The 14,539-nt window shown below is 42.9% G+C and overlaps 1 protein-coding gene across 1 annotated transcript in view; it reads right to left on the bottom strand.

Annotated features, from left to right (window-relative positions):
• Positions 1-2,281: 2,281 nt before the first annotated feature.
• Positions 2,282-14,539, bottom strand: part of DTWD2 (DTW domain containing 2) — a gene marked incomplete at its 5' end in the record, with an annotated part of 51,843 nt that continues 39,585 nt past the window's right edge. Inside the window, 2 exons of the mRNA XM_083703786.1 lie at positions 2,282-6,297; positions 9,766-9,894. Coding sequence (XP_083559912.1) covers positions 6,127-6,297; positions 9,766-9,894 — 300 coding nt within the window. The 3' untranslated portion in view covers positions 2,282-6,126. The remainder of the gene's footprint in view (positions 6,298-9,765; positions 9,895-14,539) is intronic.

Genomic DNA, 14,539 nt, shown 5'->3' with positions numbered 1-14,539 from the left:
GCTTCCGCTGATTGTGGGGTTACTGGCAGCTGTTGGTAAGCTTGTGCCAGGTCAATTTTTGTGAACACCTTGCCCCCAGCCAGTTTAGCCAACAGATGTGATACGACTGGAATGGGGTATGAGTTTCCCCTGAGTGCCTTATTGATAGTACATTTGTAATCAGCACAGATCCTGACTTCCCCATTTGCTTTAAGGGGCGTGACGATTGGAGTCTCCCACTTAGCGGAGTCCACGGGTGAGAGAACTCCCTGCTTGACCAATTTATCCAGCTCTGCTTCAATCTTGGGTTGCAGTGCAAATGGCACTCGCCTTGGTTTGAGTCGGATTGGGGCCACCCCAGGGTCCAATTCGAAGTCAACTGGGGGCCCTTTATAACAACCCAGTTTTCCATTAAAGAGACCAGCAAATTCTTTGCATAATGCCTCGCTCATCTCAGGGCAGGTTTGGATTGAATTAAGCCCTGATATACTCAGTCCCAGGGCGGGGAACCAGTCAGTGCCCAGGAGACTGGGGCGACTGCCCTTCGCAATCACCAGTTTGAGTACTGCCTGTTTGTCCCGGAACTGTACTCTCACGGCACACATTCCCATGACATGGATGCGGCCCGCTGAGTATGACTGCAAAGTTGCCGGGAAGGGCTGCAGAGGGGGCAACTTACCCCGGGGAAGAATGTCCTCGCGGTCTGGTCCGACATGATAGTGAATCCAGATCCGGAGTCCACCTCCATGTCGCACAGCTGACCCTCAATCTTCACCTTGACGTGTGCCTTGCCTTGCGCTGGAAACTGCACGACCCTCCCGTTGATCTCTGTTACGTAGTGGCAGTCCTGTAGAACGTGGGTTGCTGTGGGCGGTCTGCGATGCTCCAGTCTAGGTGCTCCTGTCGCTCCCAACGCCGCCGATCTACAGACCCTGGCGATGTGACCTGTCTTCCCGCACGTCCAGCACATAGCATCCCGGAAACGACAACTCTTCCGCTCATGGTTTCCGCCACAACCAGGGCACCTGCCTCGGTGATCTTTGTGCACTGTGCAGGCCTGACGCACTGACTCAACCCCACGGACTGGGCTCTGGCTCGAAGTAGCCTCTAGCTTGTCCATGGCATGCACAATTTCTATCTGTGGCTTAGGGGCCCTGCAACTGGCATCAAGCTCCTCTCTTTCATAATTCTCCGTGGCGGTGGCCTCCTTCAAGGCTGAAGCAAGGGTAACCTCTTCTTTAGCCACGATGCGTCTTCTGGCTTTCTTGCTGCTCAGACCACCGATAAAACGATCCAGGAGAGTCTCTGCCAGATCTTGGAAGTCGCAGTGCTGAGCGAGCTTCCGCAGTTCAGCTAGAAATGCAGATACAGACTCCCCAGCACACTGCTGCCTCTTATGAAACTCCATCCGCCGGGCCATCTTGGTCTCAGTAGGCGCCAAATGGCTTGTTAGGCAGGCAAGAATATCTTTGAGAGATGTCTCACTTAGCTTCACTGGAGCAAGCAATGCCTTGGCCAGCGTGAAGATCTCAGGCCCACAGTAGCTCAGGAATGTGGCCCTTCTTTTGCTGGCATCAGTGATCCCTTGAGCCTCCGCGAAGAACTCAAAGCGTTCGACGTAGTCTTCCCACATGTGGGGCTCTGATGGCTGGAAGGGCTCCAATACCCTTGGACTCTCCATTGTCCTGTGGGCAGGGTCGTCTTCTCAGCTGGCCAGTGAGTCTTGTTTTAGCTACAATCCGGACTCTGAGGCAGGGCTGTGTTAACCGCTCCTCAGCATTCCGGATCCCACCTTCGTCGCCAGTTGTTGTAACGTGGGGTTTGTGATTTCAGCTCTCTTGACATAATATGCTGGAGACAGTTCTCTAGTAACACTTCTTTATTAAAGCAAACAAGACTGAGACTTGAGGAGGGGAGAGCTACATTTATAGGGACAGGGAACAAGCTAGAAAGGATACATTTTGGAGGGAACAATATCAGGCAATCACAGTCCTGCCTTTTGGAGGAAACCAATAAGACAGAGGATCCAAATACAGCAGCTTAAATGAACCAATAGTAGCTGTACCCTCTGGAACCAAAAGGCAGTTACTTTACCCTAATGCAATACAGACAATAATAATACAGATATAAAATCCTTTGACTCAATACACAACAGAGACTTGCTTCAAGGTCAATTTTACTTTGTTTTCTATCAATGCATTTTTTTTAAAAAAAAAGTTTGTCTCCTTAAAATAACTTGCAAGTAGTCAGTTCTCTGATTGCAACTTCTGAGCATTTTAAAGAAACACACTGAGCCTTCACATTTGACAAAAGGTTCATGTAATTTGTACTCACAATAACAAAACTCATCTATGTAATACAGAAAAGAAACATGAGGAAATTACTCAAGTATTCAAATGCTTCATTAATTCATTGTAAGTTCTCTCATTTGGATAATTAACAGTAATGAGGAATAGAGGGAAAAGTGAAGTTAGAGCTCAATCCTTGCTGAGAAAACTTATACCACAAACCCTAAAACTGTTCCATCCGTAAAAAGTCCAGACTTTCGGAATGCTTTCTTTCAATACAATTTCTGAATAAAAAATACTAAAGAGATAAACTAAAATAAGACAAGTGCCAGACTGAAGTGTTTTTCTCTTAACAAATGGGGAAGAGTAATCAACCGATTGAATAGAAATAAACCGAAATACTAAAAGAAGATACCGCAAAACTGAAGACCAAATTGTATGACAAATAAATTGCCTAATACATTTGCACAGTCAATGGACAGGATCCCTTCCCATTTATGCCCTTCTTCTCCCTTCCCGTTTATGCCCAGGAAGGCAGTTACAGGAAGTGGAAGGCTTATGGAGCTCGGCCAGATGTCCATTTAGCCTGACTCCTCAAGGAACACAAGCTCTTCTGTAAGTAATGAAGACAATGCAATCAACCACAAAACACACTGTGTCACTAATCTTGATAGACCTATATGTGTTTAAGCTGGGTGTTATGTGTGTTCAATAATTTTATTTTATTTAAATTTATTTGGTTTTTCAGATCAAAATTTTACAGTCATATATTGAACATAGATAATAAAAACAGGATTCCTAGGAACCTTTTGTGCACTGAGCAGTAACTCTGTCTATATTTGGCTACAACTGGATGCCATTTTGAATCAAGATGGCGGATGGAACCTTTCAAAACTGCACCGATTTTGACCACTTATTTCACAACTGCACTCTTTTTTATTTTTTGTTTCTTAGAATTTTCCAACAATGCTGTGTATAAGGCTGCTAGTAACTTATAACTGAAAAGCAGTTCAACATTTCCTGAAAACAGTAGCAACCAGTGAGCTATACTTGTAATAAACATGGATATAAGACCGAGTTAATAGAACTAATTGTTAGAGGAGAACCAATGAAGAAAGCTGATCCAGCTATATTCTATGTGGCAAACAGGAACAGCACCACTTCTAAATGTACAAAAACCTCAAAAAAATTAAAAGGTTGAGATTCCAAAAGATCTCATTATACAGAGCATTCTTTTGAGTAGTTCCAAAGGAGTAAAAACATACTAAAGTATTAAAAAGACTTGCAAAGGGTGCCAAAACAGACCTCTTTCATATACATGAAACATTAATCGGCATTTAATAAAAATTCACACTGTGGCATTATAAATGAAGGGGTTATTTGACTAATAGTACCAAGACATTTTAAACTGTGAATCTAGGGTATTAGATTTTCCTCTCTTCTTAAAAACTTGAAGGGGAAAAAATATTTTTGGTACAGAAGAAAATACTACTACGTTAATGAGTCTGAAGCAAGTAAAAATTAATCAAAGGAAGCGAGTACATCCTCCATTAAGAGGAATATGTTGGCTACAAAGCTTAATTGCTGCTGCTTTCACAGGAACAACTGCTGCAGCCAGGATACATCTACAGTTAAGAATGTTCTATGTCAGCATTAACATTGTTTCCTTGCAACCCATATTTTCAGTAGTATTGATTTAATTTCTTTCATCTAGACAAAATACAGTTAACCATACATTATTGATTCAGGACATTCTTCTTCAGCTTCTACCACATATTCATTTTGTGTTACAATAGTAACATTGCTATAAAATGCCAATCCCTGACACATGACTAAAAAGTACTGGGTGGTTTCCAACCAAGCAGTTCCGTCAGCAGGGCTGTCTTAAGCATACGCGGCGCAGGGGTGCAAAGATCCGCCTGGCACCCCCCCCCCCGGTTGCCCAGTCCCAGGCGTGCAGGAGGACAGAACTGGCCGGCCACCTCAGCTTCTCGGTGGCTTGGTCTCCCCCAAACTCACAGCGCAGAACAGCCTGCTGTGGTGCTCTGACTGATGGATGGGCTCTTCCCCAGACTCTTGGGCCCTGGACTCTCAGCCTGGTGCCCCTGAGAGCCTGGCACCTGGGTGCCCTGCACCCCTAGTGCCTATGAGTAAGACAGCCCTGTCCGTCAGCGCAAGGATTTACGTTTGTGCAACTGAACTTCCTCTTTCTCTCTCTGCATACCCTCCCCAAATGTGCTCTGGAGGGTTGAGGGAGCCCCCAGAATGCATCTAGGTGGCGCATGTGGGGTGCAAGAAAGACGTGAGGCACAGTTCCTTCGTGAAGCCCAGAGTCCTTGCATTAATGGAACCACTTTGTCAGATACCACCAATTATTATTATTTATTTACACTTATACACCACCTTTCTTTCTAAAGGAGCTTGGGGCAGTGCACAACGTAAAAAGCACAGTCAATAATTAATAATTAACTAAAAATTAAAATCCTTAAAAACGATATTAAAAATCGGTATTAATAACAAAACTGATGAATCCCAGAGAGTTTGTTGCCCAAATGCACAGATGAATTGGTTTTTAATTGACATCTGAATATTAACATTGTGAAGCGCAACTGCACTTCTCTGGGGAGGAATTCCACAGTCAGGGAGCCACCACTGTGAAGTCCCTGTCTCAGACAACGACCCCACAGGCCATATCAACCAGTAGGATCATGAAGAGGGCCTTATCTGCCAAGCTAAGAACACAGGCTAGCAGATATTGGGGAGATGCTATTTTATGCATCAGAACCTATGTCCTAAATTTGTCCTGGTAGGTCAAAGGTGGGCAGTGAAGAGCTTTAAGGATCAGTGCCTCCTGGTCCCATCTAGCTGACTTGCTCAACAGGTAGGCTGTTTTGCATTAGCTGTATTTTGCATGAGGTGAGGCTATCAGATTGTCTTCATGGTAGTTCATGTAAAGTGCATTGTAGCAATCCCATTGTGAGGTTCTTCAAGCATGGATTATTGTGGCCAGGCTGTAGGAAACACAGGTTGCAACTCACAGGAAGCCAAACTATGGCTGATCAGGACTGCAGAAGCATGCAGGCTCCTGGAGTGATATTTGCACCCACTTTGCTGCTCTCTGTTGCCTTCTAGCTCCGTGCAGCAGCTAAACCAAGATTTGGCTTAGTGTGTTGCCTGATCATGGTTAAGCTCCTAATCATGAAATATGGTTGACTGCAGCTTTCTAGCTCACATCCATTGCATGTTTTGGAGATGCCTTCTCCCTTGATAATGTACATGCTAATCACATACAAGTGTATTGCACTGTGTAATTGCTCTCCTGAGTGACAGGACAAAATACCTTGTTCTCCAATGTTCACATTTACTAGTCTGTTCTTACCGACATCTCGCAATGTGAACTGGACATAAAGGTTTATATGATATATTGTTTAATCAGAACAAGAAATTAAACGGGAAAAAATATTAAAATTATTATTTCATTCCCACTGTTGTTGCAAATCAAAATCCCCATACTGGAATTTTCTCTTCTAACCGCTGCCTTGTAAAAAATTATGTGCCTTGTGCAGTAATGCCAAAAGCCTCCCATAAAAAAAAATTAAAGAAGCCATACTAAAGATCACAGACTGATAAACAGGGGTGAGAGTATGGGGGACGGATATCTCTTGTTTATTCCCTGATGGTCCAGGCATTCTGCTTTTCATTATTATTATAATGTTTGAACTCCTTGGCAAGTTGCCACCTGAACTTTGTCCATTATCAAAAGAGATGATTGCCTGGATTAAATCCATATCAAACTCCACTTCATCATTTTAAAGGATTCTTTCTTTAAAAAAAAAACACCTAATTCTACATGACATTGCTAAATTTTAACATTATTCACTAAGAGCTCCATTCTTCTGAGCTTGCGTTTGTTTTTTGGCATGGGCTTGTCGTATAAACCATTCTTAAGAAGGTGCTCCTTGCTGTGATGAACTTGGGCGCCGTGTTGAAGCTGGAAAGAGCAGAGGGCTTGAAGAGGACGGAGGACAGTCTGGAAAAAAGGAGACAGATGGAGACAGAGAGAGAAAAAAAGCTTTTATACATAGGTTTCAGATATTATTTCATCTTGAGTTAACACAGGCTTGTCATTGCACCAAGTAAATGACTGATATCCCACTCCTGAGCACACTGGAACTCACACTGATTTCAAAGGGAGCTTCCACTGAAATATGCTCAAGCTTGCAGGCTGGATTTTATCACATGTTGAGATGAAATATTTAATATACTGAAATGTGTGCTTGATATAAAAATGATCAGAAGAATTGCAAGCACATTGTTTAAAGTAGTTGCAGATCTTAATACAATGCTTTTTGTTGTTGTCGTGCTCTAAGCTTCCTGGACATATTTCTTTGTGTTGCTAATTTTGGCTCTATTGTGTTGGTGCTAGGTAAAAGTGGGAAGGTGGAGGCAGGGGGAACACAACAGAAAACTACATTTTTTCTTGCAAAGGCTAAAATACAAGAAGGGTAGGAAGAGTTCTGAACTGCATGCAACTTTTATCAACCCTGAATGTAAAGGTAAAGGTAAAGGACCCCTGGACGGTTAAGTCCAATCAAAGGCAACTATGGAGTGCAGCTAATCTCTCTTTCAGGGTGAGAGAGTGGGCATTAATTCACAGACAGCTTTCTGGGTCATGTGGCCAGCATGACTAAACCGCTTCTGGTGCAACAGGACACCGTGACAAGTGCCAGGGCGCATGGAAATGCCATTTACCTTTCTGCTACAGCAGTACCTATTTATCTACTTGCACTGGTGTGCTTTTGAACTGCTAGGTTGGCAGAAGCTGGGACAGAGCAACAGGAGCTCACCCTGTCACGGGGATTCAAACCATCGACCTTCCGATCAGCAAGCCCAAGAGACTCAGTGGTTTAGATCATGGCGCCACCCACTCCCTTACTCTGAATGTGCAAAGGGCTGTTAAACAGTGTGCTAGTATTTAGTACACCTTCATATTCCAAATACACACGGGATATATTTGATTCCATAAAACTGGGAGGAAAGAAACACCAAAATACAGGGAGGTTCACTAACAATATGTTTTCCATTGCTAAACGCAATTCAGGTAGGTTTGAAAAGCCAGTACCCATTAACAATTCAGCAAATGTTGGCTACAAATCTTAGTACAGTGATACCTCCAGTTACGAACTTAATTTGTTCCGGAGGTCCATTTGCAACCTGAAACCATTCTTAACATGAGGTGCGCTTTCGCTAATGGTGCCTCCTGCTGCTGCTGCACCGCCGGCACATGACTTCCGCTTGCATCCTGGGGCAAAGTTCGCAACCGGGAGCATCTACTTCCGGGTTAAAGGTAAAGGTAAAGGGACCCCTGACCATTAGGTCCAGTCGTGGCCAACTCTGGGGTTACGGCGCTCATCTCACTTTACTGGTCGAGGGAGCCGGCGTTTGTCCGCAGACAGCTTCCGGGTCATGTGGCCAGCATGACTAAGCCACTTTGGGTGAACCAGAGCAGCGCATGGAAATGCTGTTTACCTTCCCGCCAGAGCGGTACCCATTTATCTACTTGCACTTTGACATGCTTTTGAACTGCTAGGTTGGCAGGAGATGGGACCGAGCAATGGGAGCTCACCCCATCACAGGGATTAGAACTGCCAACCTTCGGATCGGCAAGTCCTAGGCTCTGTGGTTTAACCCACTTCCAGGTTAGCAGAACTCATAATCCGAAGCGTTCGTAAGGAGGGCGGTGCGTAACACAAGGTTCCACTGTAGCTTGAAACAGAAACCTGGCAAGTTACGGTACCTAAGATTGGGTATCCATCGCTGTGATGGCCATAAACTCATTTAAAGACCAGGAGTGAGGAACTGGATCTGGAGGGGGGGCACAGATCCTTATCTCCCTTATCAGCTACGGGTCACGTTTATAGTCACGTGACATCACAATTATCACCAGGTGACCCATTTCCCCTTGACAACATGGTTTGAAATCAAGCTGTGCAGGCCAAGGAACAACGCTTTGTACTGGCAAAAGTACAGGGCTTTGCATGCATCATAAACTCCGGTCCCAGCCAAGCTGCCCCACGCCTGACAATCAGGTGATTGATAAAGCCTGTAAACCCCACTTTCAACTGAGTCACACCTTTACCTGTCAGGTGTAGGGCAGGTAGGCGTGGTGGCTGCCAAAATAATGCTGGATGACAGCTCTCCCTATCCCCGGCCATGGTGATGGATGCTGATGGGAGATGGAGGGCCAAGGTTCCCGAGCCCTGTCCCAAAGCCTATTTATTCTGAAAACCCACAATGAGAAACAGTCATTATGGTACTGTTTCTTAGGATTCTCATTTGGAGTGCTAACAATCATGTAGCGTTTCCAGTAGTAGTTACCAAAGTGTATTGGAGACGTTTTAGAATCTTGACAGAGTCTTCCATCACAGACCCATGAGATCCACTTGCACAGCAAAGGCTAATGTCTTATTGTTGGTTCTTTGACCCAGTAGAATAAACTTAAACTCCAGAGCTGTCATGTTCCCAATTCTTATAATGACATCTGACAGTTTTAAGCTGATTAGTACATTGAAATAACCCAGTGGGTCATACGCTGAGGCTAGAAGAATGCTTCGAGTCATTGGGATGAGTTTACAAATATATTTTAATCTTCAAGCTCACTTCAAGGGTTGTTTAGGTCATCTTTGCAGAGTATCTCATGCAGGAATGATTGTTATTAATTGCTTGGTTGAAATTGGATTGGCAGTGACTTATTATTCTTCGGGGTTCACCACAGATGCCTTTGGACCACAGAGTAGCTGTTTAACCTATTTATAAACATTTATGTATTTCATTACCATGAAAGAAGATAATTGCTTAGCCTGACTTCAACAACCTTTGTTTCGATATGAAATGTTATGAAATATAAGAAAAGGAGTTATGTAACCTCAGAGGGGAAAGAGGAGTGGCACACTTTTCAGTCTAACAACACTAATACCTTTATTCTGTTTTTGTAAATAGCCAATGTCAGAAGAACAAAGAACCAAGGGTCTAAATTTGGTGCTATACATATGTCTGTGATTCACGTTAGAACCTATAAATATTTTTGCTGACTTTTAAAAACATTGTTTAAAAAAGATGTGATTTGCACCATAATCCTAACTATGTCTACTTCAGAGTAAGTTCTACTGAATTCAACTGGCCTTACTCCCAAGTAAATGGGATTAGGGTTGCAACTTTACTTAGAACATAGTTAAATGTATGGAATGAAGTATCCCAAAAGCAGTACTTATGTAGCTGCTTTTGACAGATGTTGATGTATGGCATGCAAGAAAGTGCAAAATGCTTAGGAGAACTTTGCTTCTTCCCTCTATTAAATCTCTGAAGTTAACAACTTGCAACTATAAATATGCATGGTATATGGTCCTTGGCCAATAAATACAGCCCTGTTTGTGAAACAGCCTTGTGAAATAGCCTTGTTCCCACCCTATTATTCCATTAGCAGAGTAAAATTACCTACTTCTTTAATACCATCATTCTTCTCCATGATGGCCAGGGAAATAGCTGCACATTCAAGTGTTGACAGGCATGCATTTGTAGGCTGGGTACGAATTACATACTGACTTGAAAGGCTAGTTCTCAGCTGCACCTGAAAACAACAACAATTGTAGATTAAAGGAACAAGTTATTATAAGAGCTCTTTATTTTGAAAAGCAGTCCTTAAAATATGCACCATTATACTTTGTAGTAGTTGAGAATTATCATAGGTATACACTATAGTGCAGGCATAGGCAAACTCAGCCCTCCAGATGTTTTTGGCCTACAACTCCCATGATCCCTAGCTAACAGGTCCAGTGGTCAGGGATTATGGGAACTGTAGTCCCAAAACATCTGGAGGGCCGGGTTTGCCTATGCCTGCTATAGTGCAACATTTTTTGGTTATAATTCACTAATAATCTTTAAAAATTGTTATATATTCAATAGTAATGCAAACAGAATTTAGAATAAATTTGGTCTTTACACTTAGCACAGCTGTTTATGAAGCTTTGCTGAACAGCAGTCTAAAAATACTTTATATAAATAAAAAAAGTCAGCATAATATTGTTTTTGAAAAATGTGATTCTGAAACTCTGGTTTGAATCTGCTATCATTTACTATATTGATTTAAATCCTGCCATTGTATTTGTTCATGTGTTGTATTTCACAGTAAAAACTTTTTAAAAAACCTAAACTATTTTAAAATACTGTATAGGGTTAATTTTTTAAAATGTACTTGCAAAATATTTTATAAATGAAAATTAGTACACTGTTATAAAAAGGTACAATAAAAAAACGAATTCATGTGATTTATTGGAGAGTTTTAATATATATCTGCAGACTTTAAAAATACTTTAAGTTGATTAATTAGTTCTGCCTTAAGTGATAAGCACTTCACACTATCACATATGTTTAAACATTTTTCAGGAAAGAAAAATGTCAATCTCCCATTAGGCTGTGTGTTTTATCAGCTGCAAAGGCTTTCACTGGATTTATAAACAGCCTCTGAAAAATGACACAGTAGCCTTTGTGATAGTATTCAGACATTATTCATTATGATCCTTCAGATTCAGACATAATAGCATGGAATGGCTTTGGATGGAAAGCCAAAGTAGCACATCCTCTTAATATTCATATCAATGATGATAAAAGAGTTGATACAGAGTGAGTCTGAAGAGTCAAGACACATGCAAAATCCAATGCCTTTGAATTTTTTCTTAACACTTCATCCTGGAGAGACTCCTTTTTTCACGAATACTTCCTTAGTACAGCACCCACCTCCAACACGCATTCCCAATACAGTGGAACCTCGGTTTTTGAACGTAATCCGTTCCAGAAGACCATTTGACTTCTGAAACGTTTGGAAACCAAAGCCTGCATTTCCAGAATCATTTACGTCCGGAAAACTCAATAGGGAAGCCGTGTGGCACTTTCGGATTCCAAAAAGCGTTTGAAAACCAAAGCAGTTACTTCCAGGTTTTCGGCATTCGAAAGCCGAAACGTTTGACTTCTGAGATGCCCCAAAACTGAGGTTCCACTGTACCAGATATGGAGAAGAAAGGTGGTGATTTAAAAGCACATGACTTCCCCAAAAATCCTGAGATTACAGAAAAGTGCCGTTTCCTCACCACAGAGATAAAATTCCCAGCACCCTGAAACTACAGTTCTCAAGATTCTTTGGGAGAAGTCACATGGTTTAAATGTGCACTGGATCTGTTTTAAATATGTGGTGCGGATCAGATTGTACCTATTAAATCGCGATGGATTCCTTTTTGATATCCGAGTCTGTTTCATAAGGGTATCGAAGGTGGGGGAGATCTCTTGAGCATTTAGGCAATGGACACTGCAATTCTGCACCTGCTATATTCACTTCCTGCCCCAAAGCAGTAACTGATAGCAGATCTAAGGTACAACACATAAGAAGGCTGCAGAATCATAATCAAGGTAAGCCCTATTCAGGCATTCAGCTCCCCCACACATGAGAGTGTGGATATGCTCGGCACCACTGTCCTCCATTATTGCAGTATTTCATGCATGATCAGGGTTCTCAACCATGCAGGGTGGCTGATGTTAGAATTTCTGCTCCATGGTTGCAGTCATGGGATTGCTGTCTTTCACATGTATGTTTTGACTCCACAAAGTGGGAAGTGACGGAGACAGAATGTTTGTGTTACTGTGTTCCATGAAGTGGGACTATTGTCCTTTGTTCTTTTTCTCTTTGCTGTCTGATGCTAGAGAGAGAGGGAGCCATGTTGCAGTGCTCCGTGTGTTTATATGTAAATAAAGTAGATTAGCCAAAATGCTGAGTTGCTGAGGTCTGTTACACAAGCTGCGCAATCTCTGCGGATCCCTAAGTGTGCCGATGTCTGTTGGCATTGGTCACTGTGATGTTCGGGCTGAAGAAAGGTTCTGAAGCTCCTGAACGATCGAACAAGAGGGAGAGAACATGCCAGTTGGGCATGTGTCTCTGCTAGGGTCCTACGTGGGACTACCTTTGAAGGTGACCCGGAAACTACAACTAATCTAGAATGCGGCAGCTAGACTGGTGACTGGGGGCCGCCGCCGAGACCACATAACACCGGTCTTGAAAGACCTACATTGGCTCCCAGTACCTTTCTGAGCACAATTCAAAGTGTTGGTGCTGACCTTTAAAGCCCTAAACGGCCTCCGCCCAGTATACCTGAAGGAGCGTCTCCACCCCCATCGTTCTGCCCGGACGCTGAGGTCCAGCACCAAGGGACTTCTGGCGGTTCCCTCATTGCGAGAAGCAAAGCTACAGGGAACCAGGCAGAGGGCCTTCTCGGTAGTGGCGCCCGCCCTGTGGAACGCCCTCCCATAAGATGTCAAGGAAATAAACAACTACCTGATATTCAGAAGACATCTTAAGGCAGCCCTGTTTAGGGAAGCTTTTAATGTGTGACATTTATTGTATTTTGGTCTCTGTGGAAGCCGCCAAGAGTGGCTGGGGAAACCCAGCCAGATGGGCGGGGTACAAATAAATTATTATTATTATTATTATTATTATTATTATTATTATTATTATTATCATCATCATTATTATTATTACTTGAGTGTAGGGTGAGCTCCTGACAGCTACATCAGGAGCTCCCTGCTGCAGAAATTCACCCTCCGTTGCATGGAGGTTAGTGGCCATAGGCATGGAGAGGTGGTGCAGAGGGCAGTCGGCCAGTCGGCCAGTTTGTCCTCACGCCATTCCAATCACACATGGAAACTGAATGCCCAAACAGGGCAGGGGATTTCTAATCCCATTAGGGGACTGAATAAAGCTGCAGCCAACTGAAGATCGAGTTTCAAGTTGCACTGTAGTGTTGTGTTCAGAAGGGGTGTCTGACCATGTGAAGCATTTTGTTACCTGGCTTAGCAGCATTTATTTATTAATGGTATTTATATGTCACCCAATAATGAAGTTCCCTGGGCAGCTTACGATAACGATTCTACCAACAAAGTTTTTATTTCCCCACAGAACACTAATAGTAAGCCTCCTTCTCAGGTTTATGATTGATTTACTAATTTAATTTCTCGCTCTACACAGATATAACGTATTTTTCCTCCGAGATTACCTTATTATTTCCCCTTGGCTGTACTTGTAACATGGAAAAAATGAACGCCGTTCCTTCCTCGGGCTGTTTTATAAGGATCACTTTCTGAGTATGATCAATGCTATGAAGTGAATTGGGGTGATAAAACTCTATTGTTTTAATTTTAAATTTCAAACAGAACAATCTGGAAATAACCTGGAAATAATACTTAAAGGACAGACTTCTCAGAACTCTTCAGATGTTTGACAAGGGGGAAAGCTTGGCAGGTAAAATCAATGACGGTTTTCAATGAAAATGATTAGAGAGGTTGGTGATAAAAACATCCAAGGTCGAGTGAGTGTTGAGCAGCAACCAAAGAAACCATCACAGTCCACACTTACAGATGAAAAACATCCAGGAACATTGAAGGAACAGAAAATACACAAGAGATATGCTGGCTGCGTGGGCTTCAGGTAAATCAGCCAATGTTTATTTCCACTGCCAACAAGTGAAGCTCACAGGTGAATTTATAAACTACTCTTAAAAGGGGTTTTTTAAGCTTTTATTAAGTGTTTGATACTTATAACTTGCTGATGATGCCTGATAAGTGTGACAGGTTCACTGCTTTGACAGTTTGGGGGTGTTGCTAGGACACAATTATGGAGTGCAGATAAAGGCATCCATAGTGTATACAGGCCTCCAAATGACAATGGCTATCAGTTGCAGTTGCTGCAATGTCTTTTCCCTCCACAGATTTTTATTTTATTTTTTAATAGAGTGTTTTATAGTGTATGCTGCAGAAAAAGTTCCAAACTGTTGTGGCTGCGATGTTCACTTCCCCAGAGTGTCGTGCCTCTGGGAGTCATGTGTACACAAGCACCACAACACAGCCACAGTTACAAAAAGGAGAGGGAAAAGAATGGGGGGGGGAGAGAGGATTTTGTGGCAACCTTTGCCACTGAAGGGGGGAGGGAGACTAACTAGGGTCTCTAAAAGTAGCAGCCATACAGCAGTATTGTTTGCCTGGCTTCCCAATGTGGGGGATCACTGTTAGTAACCAAGGAGAGTAAGATGGGCAGGAAGGAAGCACAAAGTGGCCGATTGTCTTTGCTGTGTTGGCTATACCAGACCAACCCTCCTGTTGCCTTGCCCCTTTTCCTCTTGGTTAAAGGTAAAGGTAAAGAGACCCCTGACCATTAGGTTCAGTCGCGGACGACT

Source organism: Podarcis gaigeae (assembly GCF_964106915.1).
Source record: "Podarcis gaigeae genome assembly, chromosome: 11".
In the NCBI taxonomy this organism is placed as follows: Eukaryota; Metazoa; Chordata; class Lepidosauria; order Squamata; family Lacertidae; genus Podarcis; species Podarcis gaigeae.
Note: the sequence above shows the minus strand (reverse complement) of the source record. Positions and strands in the feature narration are given on the sequence as shown.